This window comes from Penicillium pulvis, assembly GCF_028828015.1.
Source record: "Penicillium pulvis strain IBT 33274 chromosome Unknown scaffold_8_segment0_segment0, whole genome shotgun sequence".
NCBI classification, from domain to species: domain Eukaryota; kingdom Fungi; phylum Ascomycota; class Eurotiomycetes; order Eurotiales; family Aspergillaceae; genus Penicillium; species Penicillium pulvis.
This window is the reverse complement of record NW_026643080.1, coordinates 1,645,889-1,659,325: the sequence shown is the minus strand read 5'-3', so window position 1 is coordinate 1,659,325 and position 13,437 is coordinate 1,645,889. Positions and strand designations below refer to the sequence as shown.

Below are 13,437 nucleotides of genomic sequence, written 5' to 3'. Positions count from 1 at the left end.
GTTGAGGCCAGAAAGAGATGTCAATACTTTATAAATGCCTGCTAGAGAATGGGGGGCCGGAACCTATGCGATAGCACTTTGCCTGTCTTCTGCTTAAATTTGCGGTTTTGAGCTTCTGTGCCAGGAATTCTAGTCATGCTTAACATGAGATATCAAGAGTTTAACTTAGCCAATTATACCGTTACAAAAATACAAGGATTGGAGGCATTTAAGGGCACAACCAGTCAAGCGGGCGGTGCAGATATGGCCCCGCACCACCTGCTTTTTCTCCACCTGCGGGGCTGATCCTACTACTTCAATGAATATTCGTTTGAAGCTGCGAATTTCTGCTTCCAGATACTACCTTGGAGGCTAATCTCCATATAGTTAGGAAGGGTGGTGTTATTGTGGGGAGACAAAGTGGTAGTGTGAAACCGGGCGAGGTGCCTGCTATCGAGCCTGGAAGCACTAGTTTTAGACATGATGTGGAGACTTTGACTACTATGTGGAATCGGGTGGGAGAGGAGACTGGGACAAAATGGACAGTTGAAAGTTTCCTTGATGAAGTTGGAATTCAGACTGCAAAGCGGACTGTGGTGGAGGATGAGAACTCTAGGCGATTGGTGTTTGCTATCACTAGGGAGGAGTAGTAGGCTACTACTTCATGATATGGGCTCATCAAGATTTATTTCGACGTGATAAGTCGCGCGAATGATGGCCTGAATTTACATTTCAATGAGTAGGTACTTTCCTGCGTTCCTCAATTTCCTCGGGATTTATAGATCATCAACAGCCTAGATTTGCACGTATGGTTCCTGCGTAAGGTTTTTTAGGCCGATCGACCCTCGCTAAATTATCACGAATGATGATCCATTGGGCTGCATAACTCGCGTGGCGAGTTGCAGAGCCCCCTGAGGTAGACTCGAGCTAATGCGGTTGGAGCTTTGTAGTTTTGCGTCTGCAAAGGTACTGCATAATGTTACACAGGGACTTGAATAGGGAACTGATGTCAGAATTTTTACCAAGGGAGGATTATACCAAACTAACGCTTGGAGGTCCAGGAAGGGGGCTCTCTTTGGCTGATCATTCTGTATATCCTTTCTTATGTATTTGCCGTCTTTCTGTACTAGCGGTAAACACGGCTGTACGAAGACAACATCAAGGTCAGGCGAGCCGAGAACAACAAGGATTACGCAAAGACGAGCAATCAGCGCACTGTGGGAAAATTTAATTTTCCTACCCCCTAGCATGATCACAAAAGCCCCGTGACGCAACCTGCACGCGAGCTTTTCGGCAATAGCAAGATTTTCCGAATCTTCCTGGACAACAAAACTCAAAAACCGGGAAATCAGGAGGCATTTAACGTGGCTTAATTTCCCCCAAGCTCCGCCCCGCAGCCCCAACCCTAAAGGCCAAGCTCGGGCTCGAAGAAAAAGCCACGGCCCACAAACAGTCAAGCCTGGTGTCGATCTAAATGAAGCGTCCAAACACTAATACGCATGTGGCGCAATTGATTCATAAAAGGCGGTCCGTTGTTAAGCGGTAAAATACAGAGCCGCTTTGACTGCTGACGTTGGCTCCTCATGTTACATTTGCTATGATTCTTCTCGTTGTTTCTGTGGTGCTCTCTGGGGAAGTGGGTACGGGGCGTGGAGTGGTGAAATGCGGGATGAGACCCACTCGGAGTACCCGATGGCATCCCAAGACTATTATCCACGTCTATGAAACCTCAAACCAACATGCAAGTAGACCACGGTATCCTTGGAAGGTACTCCGCTTATCTATAGCAGACCTGAGACACTTGAACAGACCGCGAGTTGGGTCCACGATGCCGGGACTGGAACCGAAGAAACGCGTTGAAACAGCGGTAACAGGCTCACGTAACTCGGCCCCCATGAGCAATCAGACCAATCCCGGGAGTAAAGGCTTGGCGTAAGTCTATCTGAATGCGCGGGGAGACTTGCTCTCAAGCCACTCAAACCCCATGGGCAGATGGGGCCCCGCGCGCTTTGACCCTGAACAGGCAAAAATGCATCCAAATCAGGAAACGACCATGCAGATGCTGGAGCAGGATTCAATGTGGCTCTAGAGCTAACATGTCTGAGGTTTAGCGGTGGCTTTCTTACTTTGCTGATTTACAGAATCCCATGACCCGCACGGGCAAGCCGACCCGGGCTTAGAGGGGAATGGGACAAAGGTCTGGACATCTTGGTTGAGTATTAAAGTGACGCATCCCGCACCCAAGCTTCTGTTAAGACTTGGTTTACTTGGCAAGGCATTCTGATCAAAGCTGGGTACGGATTGTCAATTGACAAAGTTTTTGCTTTTCCTTTATGGTCAACGCCTCTCATAGGCTCGAAACTATTGGAATTCTGCGTCACTTTCATATTGCGCCACCTTGCATTCCCCACACCATTATTGCATTGAATCAAGATGGAGAAAGTGGGCGAGATACAGGCGGAAGGAGTGAAAGGGTATACATATTCGTCAACCCCGCATTTTTCTCCCATTGGCTCATTCGATTACTAGTGTCCCCGAAGATCACGGCAGTGCGGAGAAGGCTCATGTTGAGAAAGTCAGCCTGCAAAACAATGTGTCGGCGAGGTATGTTTCTCTTTGACCATTTGATTGGTTCTTTGCTTATGAGTTCAGGATCAAAAACCCATTGGCCGATCTCACAACGGAACAAGTTCTTCGCGACGTGGAAGAGTTTGCCCAAGAACATCAGTTGAACGATATTCTACCGGAACTCCGAAAGGGGGCTTTGGTCGCCCGTGACCCAACTGAATTCGAGTCAGTCCCCGGTCTAACTCAAGATGAGCTTGAAGCACTGCGCAATGAAGTTCTTCACAGATGGCGTCAACCATGGGCCCTCTATTTCACGATCATCCTTTGCTCCGTCGGTGCAGCTGTGCAGTACGTTAAACCTATACTCCATGAACACCTAGATCTGGCTCGAAACCAGTTTGGCTAATATACCGAAATATTTAGGGGCTGGGATCAAACCGGATCCAACGGTGCCAACTTATCCTTCCCAATTGCTTTCGGCATCCCAGAAACGGATAGCCCTAACGCTGTCCGTAACGAATGGCTAGTCGGTGTCATCAACGCGGGTCCATACCTTTCGAGCGCATTCTTCAGTTGTTGGCTGTCGGACCCTTGCAACCGATATTTCGGTCGTCGCGGAACTATCTTCCTGGCCGCCGTCTTTTGTTTCCTCTCGCCAATCGGCTCCGCAGTCACACAAAACTGGCACCAGCTCTTCGTTACTCGTCTTCTCCTCGGAATCGGCATGGGCTTGAAAGCCTCTACAATCCCGATCTTCTGCGCAGAAAATGTGCCGGCCAATATCCGTGGTGGTTTGGTGATGTGCTGGCAGCTGTGGACTGCATTTGGTATTTTCTTGGGATATAGCGCCAACCTGGCAGTCATGAAAGTGGGAAAAATCGCATGGCGTCTGCAGTTTGGCTCTGCGTTCATTCCCGCTATTCCTCTTCTTGTCGGTGTTTACTTCTGTCCCGAGTCTCCTCGTTGGTATATCAAGAGGGGCTCGGCTTACAAAGCCTATCGATCTCTGCTCCGTTTACGCAACACGCCCTTACAGGCGGCAAGAGATCTATACTACATTTCGGCACAGATCAAAATCGAACAGGAGATCATCGGCCCTAGTAACTATATTACTCGCTTTGGGGAGCTTTTCACTATTCCACGCGTTCGACGAGCGACACTGGCGTCTTTCACTGTCATGATTGCCCAGCAGATGTGCGGTATCAACATCGTATCTTTCTATTCCTCAACAATCTTCGCAAACGCCGGCGCCAACAATGAACAAGCCTTGTTTGCATCTTGGGGAACTGGTCTGGTGAATTTTGTCTTCGCATTCCCTGCTGTATGGACTATCGATACCTGGGGTCGTCGCTCCTTGCTTCTATTTACGTTCCCCCAAATGGCCTGGACCCTCCTCGCAGCCGGATTTTGCTTTAAAATTCCTGAAAGCTCCAATGCTCATTTGGGTCTAATCGCCTTCTTCGTTTATTTGTTCGAAGCCTTTTATTCTCCTGGCGAGGGTCCCGTGCCCTTCACTTACTCTGCAGAGGTCTTCCCGCTTTCCCACCGTGGTACGTTTAAGCATCTTCCAATACATCAATTGAAGCTAATATAAGTATAGAGGTTGGTATGGCCTGGGCTGTTTCCGTCTGCTTAGGCTTTGCTGCTGTTCTTTCCATCACATTCCCCCGCATGCTATTCGTGATGGGTGCTACAGGAGCGTTCGGCTTCTACGCGTAAGTAGCCTACCATGTCTTCGTTTTCAGTCATTTCTAACAGATGAATAGCGCATTGAACGTCACCGCATTTGTTATGATCTTCTTATGGGTTCCCGAGACCAAACAGCGCACACTGGAGGAATTGGACTACATCTTCGCTGTGCCCACCAGGGTTCACATGCGGTACCAGGTTTTCCAGGTCCTTCCGTGGTGGTTCAGGACTTACATCCTTCGCCAAAACGTGACGCTGGAGCCTTTGTACCACTTCGATCACATTGCTACCGATGAGACGACTGCGGATGTTCGTAAACGGAGTGTCATCTCTGGTCCTCCGAAGTACGAGGAATAAAGCCGACCCGTTCGGACTTGGAGGCGGGTAAGATGTTGGTGAGACCACGATGTTTGTGATGGGTGGGGATGATACCTACGGATATAGTTTTACGAGATCTATAATGATTCTTTTGATTCCCTTATCAAATGACAGTTGATGTTCAACAGTTTTGTCACTAGTGATCGAGAGTCGTGTGCTTGAATATCTTCAGTGAAACTTAAAAATCCTAAAAGTGGAGTCAGTCTATTTAGCTCGGGGTTGCTTAATTTATTGAAACTCGGGCGAAGGATTCGATCAGCTTATTGGCCGAGGCTTCTCTTTGGTTCTGCGCCGGCAGTTGTAAAGTAATTCGGGCTTACTCCGCTTGCACGGCCAAGCTGCTTGACCGAGGATACCCTCGGCGTATCCGCACGTGTGCCAATTCCTTGTGCATATTGAAACTGCAACTTTTTGATTCTCACTCAAGTGGATAACCATCTGTGCAAATTATGCTCAGACCTACCGCATTATACCGAGCTATAGCTGAAGATCGCCATCGTACATCCGGGGTACAGGCGATAGCGGTAAGCATTCTGCCACGTCCATCACCGGACTATCCATTGATCCGCCCCACCAGCGGATAAACGAATTAGAGGAAAACGCTTAGCCGGTCAGAAGCTGCGGATTACGCGCCTCTTCAACGTTCTGGCAAAAGGCAGACCCCAGATCAACGGATATGGGCGGGGATAATGTTTTGTCGCCCCCTCTCTGTGCACAAGTGTTAAAAAAATTATAATAGTAACAATACCCCAGTCACCTCCACATTTTCGACACTCCCTTCTCACTAGACGCAGAGTCAATCTAAAACTTTGCCCCTGCAGCGTTGAATATACCGCCAGGGAACTGTAACTCCCCATACACCACCCAATCTCCCCACACTCAATAAACACCGCAACAATGGTCATCAACCGCCCCGGTATTGCGTCCATGTCCCTGGGCCGACCATGGATTCACGACCTCCCCGGAAAGCTGATGCAAGCCGCCGCACACGGGTTCGAGGGTATCGAGCTCTTCTTTGACGATCTGGACTGCTACGCCCAAAGAACATTCAACGGCGACCACCTCGAAGCTTCCCACCAGGTCCGCCGTCTCTGTGAGCGCCTCGGCATGTCCATTATCTGCTTGCAGCCATTCTCCATGTACGAAGGTCTGATTGACCGCGCCGAGTCCGACAGACTCGTTAACGAGAAGCTTCCCCAGTGGTTCATCCTAGCGCGGGCGCTGGGCACAGATATGATCCAGGTCCCATCTAACTTCCTCGGACCAGACCCCGAGACCAAGGCTCCCCGCACAACGGGTGACCGCTCCGTGATCGTGAAGGACCTGCAACGCATCGCTGATATCGGTGCCGGCGAGGGATTCCGATTCGTCTACGAGGCTCTGTGCTGGGGTGATCACGTTGATACCTGGGAGGCTTCTTGGGAGGTTGTCCGTGATGTTGACCGTGCCAACTTCGGTTTGTGTCTGGATTCTTTCAATATCGCCGGTCGTGTCTATGCCGATCCTGCTGCGCCTTCTGGAAAGACACCCAATGCTGCGGCGGATCTTGCTGCTTCTCTCGAACGTCTTCGTACCGCCAATATCGATCCCGCCAAGATCTTCTACGTCCAGCTTGTTGATGGTGAGCGTCTCGATGCTCCCCTAGATGAAAACCACCCCTTCCACGTCGAGGGCCAGCCCATCCGCATGTCCTGGTCTCGCAACTCTCGCCTTTTCCCCTTCGAGGAGTCGCGTGGTGGTTACCTGCCGATTTTGGATGTTGCTAAGGTCTTCTTCAATGACCTTGGTTTCCGTGGCTGGGTGTCTCTTGAGCTGTTTAGCCGTACCCTTGCCAACCCTGATCCGTTTACTCCCGCTGACCATGCGCGTCGCGGTATCGACTCTTATTACAAGATGGGCCGTGTCCTGAACTGGGAGGGTCAAGAGGAGAAGGCCCCTACATCCATTGCGCCCCCTCCTGTGCAGCACCGCCTGTGAAATGAATATATGGTTGCGAAACGAGGGAATATCTAGGAGGGATGTCTTCTCTGTTTATATTTTATTTGTACATATTGCATACTCCACGACTATAGATGATAAAAATTACGATTCTACATACTCAGCAGTCTGTTTATGTCCCGTCATCTAGAGCCCTGGGGAAGTCCTTCTTGGATTGATGAATCGAGATACCTAGATGAAGAATGAGGAATGCTGGCTGTGAAAGTGGTATGTACTGGATATATATATGCTGGACGCTCGACATCATAGACGACCTTAAGAATCATCTGACGTCCAATGGGTTTTATCTAGGTCCAGTCGAATAAACCTTGTCCATTGATGATGCACAAAAGCGATCACATCCCCTTGGACATCAACTCTTGCCCGACGATAAGCCGGAGGCAGCCAAAGAAGGTTTTTAGACCCTTGTTTTATCCACTCTCTGGTGACAAATATATCGCTAGAAGAATGTGTCGCCAGTGAGGGAATGGGCAATTTGCCTCGGCTATGACGAATATACCGATCATCATCTGAAAATGTTATCTGATTGTTGAAGGGATCTTCGAGACTCAGCCGCAAGTCGTATTCAATCAGGCCCACCTGCTTTGCGGTGGCAACCTCCCATATTCCAATCTTGAAAGCCCTCACGTCCATAAACGCGGCACACAACCCACTGCGAGAGACCTCAACACTGAGCTGAAAATCCAAAAAAATGACGAATCCCCAATAGTGTGCATTTCCTTCCATTCTTGAGTGTTCCAAATTCGAATGTTGTCTTTGGAGAGAGGCAAACCGGGTCCAGATGGGATCAGAAGATACTTCCCATCTGGAGTGAGTTTGGGCATTGCGTTCATTTTCTCAACAAGGAATATTGAACTGACCTCTCTTCCTTGAGTGTCTCGGATCACCAAGTACTCGGAGGTTCTAGTGGACGGACCATGGCCTATTTCGATTAGGAGGGAACGCTCAGAAATGGAGAGAAGCCCGCGGCCATCACCAAACGGAAAAAGCCGATGTCCCGTCAGTGCAAAGGAAAGAGGAAAAACATAATTGGATGCGTGCTCCAAGTCCCATGACAAGGGATTGTGAGGCTGCTGCCTTGCCGCCACCTCATTTCTTGGAAAAAATACAAAATGCGAGACATCCCCAGCTTCAGAGGATATGACCTCCACCCCAGTATAGATGTCAAACATTTGTACAGTACTTCCTTCAAGAATGAACAGGTATTGTCCATTCTTTGAGAGGGCAATCTCCTCTACATCCCTAGATGCTTCAAGCTGTACGATGGGAGATGATTTCTCTTTACCCCACACCCGAACAGTTCGTTTGTCTGAGAATAGTAATGCTGCCATTTGAGAACCTTCAGAAAAGGAACAGCCGATGACTGAAATGTAGTCACGATGACTGTCGCTCGTGGCTGTGTCAACAACCCGATATTGTTTCTCTTCATTCAAAGATTGGTGGAAAATGACAAGGGCTTTATCGGGATTGGGTAAGAGATGAACATCAGAGCTCTGCCCTCCTTTCTTCCATAGTCTTTCGTCACCGTGCTGATCTCTTATCCTGAGATCCAAAAGCTCGGTATTTCTGAATGCCGATAACAAGTACTTCCCATCGGGACTGAATGCAATGTGACCAGATACGAGCAACAACTCATTGACCTGAGTCCCAGTTGCAATATCGATCAGAACGAGAGTTGAAGCCTTCTTCCGGAAAGCCACGGTATCCGCACAGGGCGAAAGGAATAGGCTACTAGCCTTGAAAGGCTTGTCGATAGGGATTTGGTGGCGGACCGCTCGGGTCTCCAGATCCCAGATGATGATTTTTGTATCTACTAAGGCCGCAAACACGGTGCCGTCAGGCGAGAACTGAGTTTTTAAGCTTGGCACGAAATCCAGCTGGGATCCCAAGTCGATCTGCAGCTCAGTCTGTCCAGATTCCATATTGAGGCGCGTGACAGCTGCCCCACTCTCACTTCTCACCAATATCGTGACAACCTGGGGATTTATCACGACCATGTTCATGCAAGTGGATTTGACGGTGATTTCGCCGATTCTGTCCATAGACTTTGTATCCCAAGAATACACAGTGCTAAGGGTTGCACATACGAGGAGCTTTGAATCTGGTGAGAAGGAGATTCTGCTCATTTTCAAATTGTCATCCACTTCTAGTATATGGGTCTCGCCCGTCAGCAGGATCCTCAGGGCCAGGGTGCTTGCTGAGTACGTTAAAGCAAGCATCGTGCTATCTGGGGAAAAAACTGGGCCGTTGGCGCTAATCTCGTCTGTCTCATCGTTGAACCTGTATCTTTCTACGCCGGTAATTGTATCCCAGACGAGAATTGGACCCCCCCGTGAGTGACATGCAATCAGGTCACCTTTTGGCGAGAAGGCAACATTTCCGTGCTTGTGCCCTTCGATAGAGAGTAATATAGGGTCCCAATATTCTGGCACCTCTGGCAGCGTTTTGATCCAGCGGGGAATGCAAGAAGAATGCTTTTGTCGTACTAGGGATTTCCTTGGCGCGAAAATCAAGGCCGATGAATATATCTGTAGTGGAGCCTCTTCAATGATCCTGCGGTGGCTCAGACAGATTAGGGTTCGCTTTAGCCCACATTGTTTATAAAGGCAATCCTGCTTCGAAAACGCCCCAGGGTCTACTCTGGGATATCCCAGGGATCAAAGGATGGAAACTTTCAGAGATAAGAGACATAATGAGAAAAATCAGATGTCGCTACATCTTGTGGGACTGGATATGCGTTCCCCAACGAGGCCAAGGAATCAGACCATTGAGCCGGGAACTGCGAGAAGTCCAAGGCCTGGAAATCGGGAAGCAGATGTAAGTTAGGCACGATTGCCGGAATTAAGAAAATGCTCATCATCGGTGTTCGCTACAGGCACATTTACCGCGGAGCTCGAAAAAGCATGGTCTGGCTACACTCCACATTATGGGCGAAGGAGTCAGTTCTAAAAGGATTACTCACTCTACCATAGTCAGACGCTATGATTTAACCCCCAGGAATGCAGAAACACGTCGACCGAGTAGCGGGCGACCTTGACATTGCCCGCTCACAAGAGCGTTGGCTAGGTTCAGGCTGAACATTGCAAGGTATCCTGTTGGGCGAAACTGACCTCATTGATGGAAGCGGCAACGCGCTCCAAGGGCCTAATTTCGAAATGAGTGATCAGGCGTGTCCGAGTCGTGTGTTAAAGATGCCAATCGCACCGTCACGTGCTGGCCAACCCAGATAATACGTAACTAATAACTAACTTTGGACCGCCCTAGTCAGCAGTAAGTGATGGTTATAATCCAAACACTGACGTCAACTCGATCATTTTAGCACCTCTAGGGTATGCGATCACGAGGCAGATTCCTGATAATATCATCTTCAGCCGACCAGGATCTAACATACTGGCTCGTTACAACCGATATACATATCTCTAGGTCTGGCCTTGACTCTCCATCATGACCAGTCTTCACTCGCTCTTTAATCGACAGCGACCAGGGCCATGGCAAAAGTTTCAGGCCCAGCCATGCGTCTTTCTCGCACAAGTGCTTTACAATTGGCGTAAACATATCCCAGCTACACCATTCACAAAGCCCATTGCAATCGTCTGTATCTCCGACACCCACAACACCCAACCCGACATTCCAGATGGAGATATCCTCATCCATGCAGGTGATCTCACACAGTCCGGATCATTTCAGGAATTGCAGGCCGCACTCGACTGGCTAAACACACTGTCCCATCGCACAAAAATCGTGATCGCTGGCAATCACGAGCTACTACTCGATTCAGCATGCGATGATTCATCCGGCCTCCCAGCCTCTGAACGAGCACAACTCAACTGGGGCGATATTATCTACCTAGAGAACTCAGAAGTAACAGTTGCCCACTCGAACGATCGTCAAATTCGAGTCTACGGAAGTCCTTACTCCCCTCGCCATGGTAACTGGGCTTTTCAATATCCCCGCAATGAAGATGTATGGGCTAGCGCAATTCCAGATGGAATTGATGTGCTTATTACTCATGGTCCACCACTTGGGCATCTTGATTTATACAAATTTGGCTGCCCTCATCTACTAAAAATGTTGTGGAGAGTTCGGCCAAGGTTACATGTTTTTGGACATATACACGAGGGCTCGGGAACTGGATGGATGTTGTTTGATGGGCTTCACGAGGCGTTTGAGTCTACTGTTGCTGCTGGAGGGGGGCTCATGAATCTTCTGCTTACGGGCGTGGAATTTGTCAAGACTTTTCTTCGCCCTGCTGTGGAAGCGAGGTGTTTGCTTGTGAATGCATCTGTTGTTGGGGGTTTAAGGGATGAGGAACGTAGGGAGCCAGTCAAGGTCTTTATTTAATGTCAGACTTTTTGGCCTAAATCCGGCTGTAACGCGGAACAAGAATAGCAGAATGCGCTGTCCTGGTAGTCGTCTTCTGGATCGGATTTTTGAAGTGGTCAGTAGATGCCCTGCCATATGATGAGAAGAGAGTATGCCCCTGGACATTCGTAGTATGCCAAAGAAATTGTTTAGAGTTTATCACCACAGAATCTGAGATACCACATGGCTGATGACAGCTGGCTTTTGAGCTTTGACGTAATGACACTAATGGACATGGACTAGTCTGAATGGTCATTGGTGGCTATGTAATCCCAGGTTTCAGTCCCGATGCCTTGATTTAAGCGAAGAGGTCCAACCACTCGTATATTCAAACCCCGGATTGTTTGAAATGCGGGGTTGAGGTGCTAGTCTGGTATTAAAAAGCCGTGGCAGCACTTCACAGGAGACTTGTAGCAATTCTGAAGTTACCATGCGACATACCTGGAAGGCATGATGACAATGCTATCCATGCTTGACTCACTGCTACGAACATGTTTACATTGCACTCTTTCAAGTCACTCATACTGGCACATATATGAACAATGTCTTATAGGAACGATCTAAATCTATATGATCGGCCAAAGATCTCGGATATCAAAGAAAAGCAAAAAGAAAGTGTATCGACATCTAAACCCCGGGGTTCACGACGCATAGGCCAATTCCTGTGCCCGTTTACTCGGAGGTCTTGAAAACAAAGCGGTCCTCGGGCTTGCTCTTGAAAGGAACGCCCAACTCAAGAAGCTTGACATAAACATCAGCAAACTCCTGGAAGAAGACATCGCTATCCTTAGCATAACGCTCAACGTGCTGCTTGAAAGCTTTATCCTTAACAAGAGCAAGATCAGTAGGCAACATCATCAAAGTTGAGGTACCCTTATCAGTGAACTGAGCGGGACCATTCCACTTGCGCTGGTTCCACTTCTCATCAACGAGCAAACGGAAGAACTCATTGGTGAAGACGGTAGGGCTGAAGTCCCAGGGACCATCGAAGCCAGAGCGGTCAGCGTGAGCACGACCGAGGGAGTGGGCACCGCAAAGGGCGACCATCTCACGGTCATCGAAGCCCATACGACCGAAGACAGCACGGATGTGACGGTGGTCCTTGGAGGCATCGGGGAGACGGCCATCGGGTGTGCAGGCGGCGATATCACCGTCCTCACGGCCAGGTCTCCAGGGGATCTTGGGACCGCCCAGCTCCTGGACGGCAGCGGAACCAGCCAGGGTCCAGAGATCAGAGTAGGTGATCCAGGGGAACTGGGCCTTGATAGGCTCGAGGAAGTCGCGGGCGTGCTTGAGACCAGCGTTTGCGCCGTGGTCTGACTCCGGGGCGAATCTCATGGTGGCACCGTTGCTGCCACCGGTACCGGTCTCCTTATCGTAGGTACCGCTGGCGTGCCAGGCAAGACGAACAAGAACCTAAGATACGAAACCTTGTCAGCGCCTGTGACACGAGTCAATGCTTTGGGGATAAAGGAACTTACAGGACCATAGCTGCCATCATCATAGTCGGTCTCGTTGGCGAGGCGATCAGCAATGGCATCGTACACCTTCTGGTAGTCGGCCTGGGTGGGAACGAAAGGTCCCTTGGGGGTAGCCTCTCCGTTCAGGTAGAAGTAGGCACCAGCACCACCGGCAACAGCCAGACCGATGCCCCAGATACCGAAGGAGGAGGACTTGCCGGCGGGAGCCTCAGAGGCATATCCGCGGCGAGTAGAGGCGCGGACCTGAGCCGGGAGAGCGAAACGAGCCGAGCGCGCGGCAGGGCGGGCTCCGGAGGAGCGCAAGAAAGCGCGGGACGCAGATCGAGCAGCTGAAGCCATTGTGATAAACTGTGGGGTGGAATGAAAAGAAAGAATGAAACAAAGGAGGGAAAGATTATGCAAAAGAATGGAAGACGGGGTGGAGATCAGAAGGGGTCGAGGGAGAACTCGGAGAGAAACAATTGGAATCCCTGGGCCTCGGTGTTTTCGTGTCCCTCCCTCCTCTCCGCATTATACTTCTGCATTCCGCTGCTTGTTCATCTTACTGCAGGACCGTCATCTTCGACTCTTATCTTCTCTTCCTCCCTCGACGAATGCGAGTCCATCAATCCTTGGGCTTCATCTTCGATACCCCTGATGTTGTGTCTTTTCCGTTGCATGTTCCTCATCTTGACTTTCCCCATTTTCCGCTCCATCGCTCGGCTCCACATATGTCGGTGCGGGTCCGCAATTATTAACAGGAAGCCTCTGCTTGGTTGCGACCGACCGAAGGCTCCACTACTCCTGCGCACGCCCGAAGCGCTTACCTCATCTAAACGGTCTGGACACCAAAGATTAGTGATTCGATGAGGGCTGGACAGTGAGAAGTATAGAGGTCGGATGTGAAGATTTGATAGCAAAATTTGTAAAATTCTGCCATGAACACATATGGTGCGACCCTTGGTTAAGTCATTCGGAACCTTTCGATCTATTCTCCGGAATA

The 13,437-nt window shown here is 49.7% G+C and overlaps 6 protein-coding genes across 6 annotated transcripts; 4 read left to right on the top strand and 2 right to left on the bottom strand.

The window, feature by feature from the left end:
* Nucleotides 1-298: 298 nt before the first annotated feature.
* N7503_010034 (uncharacterized protein) lies at nucleotides 299-629 on the top strand (the record flags this gene model as incomplete). Its single annotated transcript, XM_057069580.1, has 2 exons — nucleotides 299-308; nucleotides 367-629. The coding sequence occupies 2 exons, from the start codon at nucleotides 299-301 to the stop codon at nucleotides 627-629; spliced, it is 273 nt and encodes a 90-aa protein (XP_056916191.1).
* A 1,783-nt stretch (nucleotides 630-2,412) lies between these two features.
* Nucleotides 2,413-4,593, top strand: N7503_010033 (uncharacterized protein; the record flags this gene model as incomplete). The annotated part of the gene is made up of 6 exons (XM_057069579.1): nucleotides 2,413-2,453; nucleotides 2,509-2,583; nucleotides 2,632-2,895; nucleotides 2,971-4,097; nucleotides 4,148-4,262; nucleotides 4,314-4,593. The coding sequence occupies 6 exons, from the start codon at nucleotides 2,413-2,415 to the stop codon at nucleotides 4,591-4,593; spliced, it is 1,902 nt and encodes a 633-aa protein (XP_056916190.1).
* A 918-nt stretch (nucleotides 4,594-5,511) lies between these two features.
* N7503_010032 (sugar phosphate isomerase/epimerase family protein) lies at nucleotides 5,512-6,591 on the top strand (the record flags this gene model as incomplete). The annotated part of the gene is made up of 1 exon (XM_057069578.1): nucleotides 5,512-6,591. The coding sequence occupies one exon, from the start codon at nucleotides 5,512-5,514 to the stop codon at nucleotides 6,589-6,591; it is 1,080 nt and encodes a 359-aa protein (XP_056916189.1).
* Nucleotides 6,592-7,235: 644 nt separating this feature from the next.
* Nucleotides 7,236-8,534, bottom strand: N7503_010031 (WD40 repeat domain-containing protein; the record flags this gene model as incomplete). Its single annotated transcript, XM_057069577.1, has 1 exon — nucleotides 7,236-8,534. One exon carries the CDS (start codon nucleotides 8,532-8,534, stop codon nucleotides 7,236-7,238), a length of 1,299 nt encoding a protein of 432 aa, XP_056916188.1.
* A 1,522-nt stretch (nucleotides 8,535-10,056) lies between these two features.
* On the top strand, nucleotides 10,057-10,953 carry N7503_010030 (uncharacterized protein; the record flags this gene model as incomplete). The annotated part of the gene is made up of 1 exon (XM_057069576.1): nucleotides 10,057-10,953. The coding sequence occupies one exon, from the start codon at nucleotides 10,057-10,059 to the stop codon at nucleotides 10,951-10,953; it is 897 nt and encodes a 298-aa protein (XP_056916187.1).
* Nucleotides 10,954-11,646: 693 nt separating this feature from the next.
* N7503_010029 (peroxidase) lies at nucleotides 11,647-12,794 on the bottom strand (the record flags this gene model as incomplete). Its single annotated transcript, XM_057069575.1, has 2 exons — nucleotides 11,647-12,390; nucleotides 12,456-12,794. The coding sequence occupies 2 exons, from the start codon at nucleotides 12,792-12,794 to the stop codon at nucleotides 11,647-11,649; spliced, it is 1,083 nt and encodes a 360-aa protein (XP_056916186.1).
* Nucleotides 12,795-13,437: the final 643 nt, after the last annotated feature.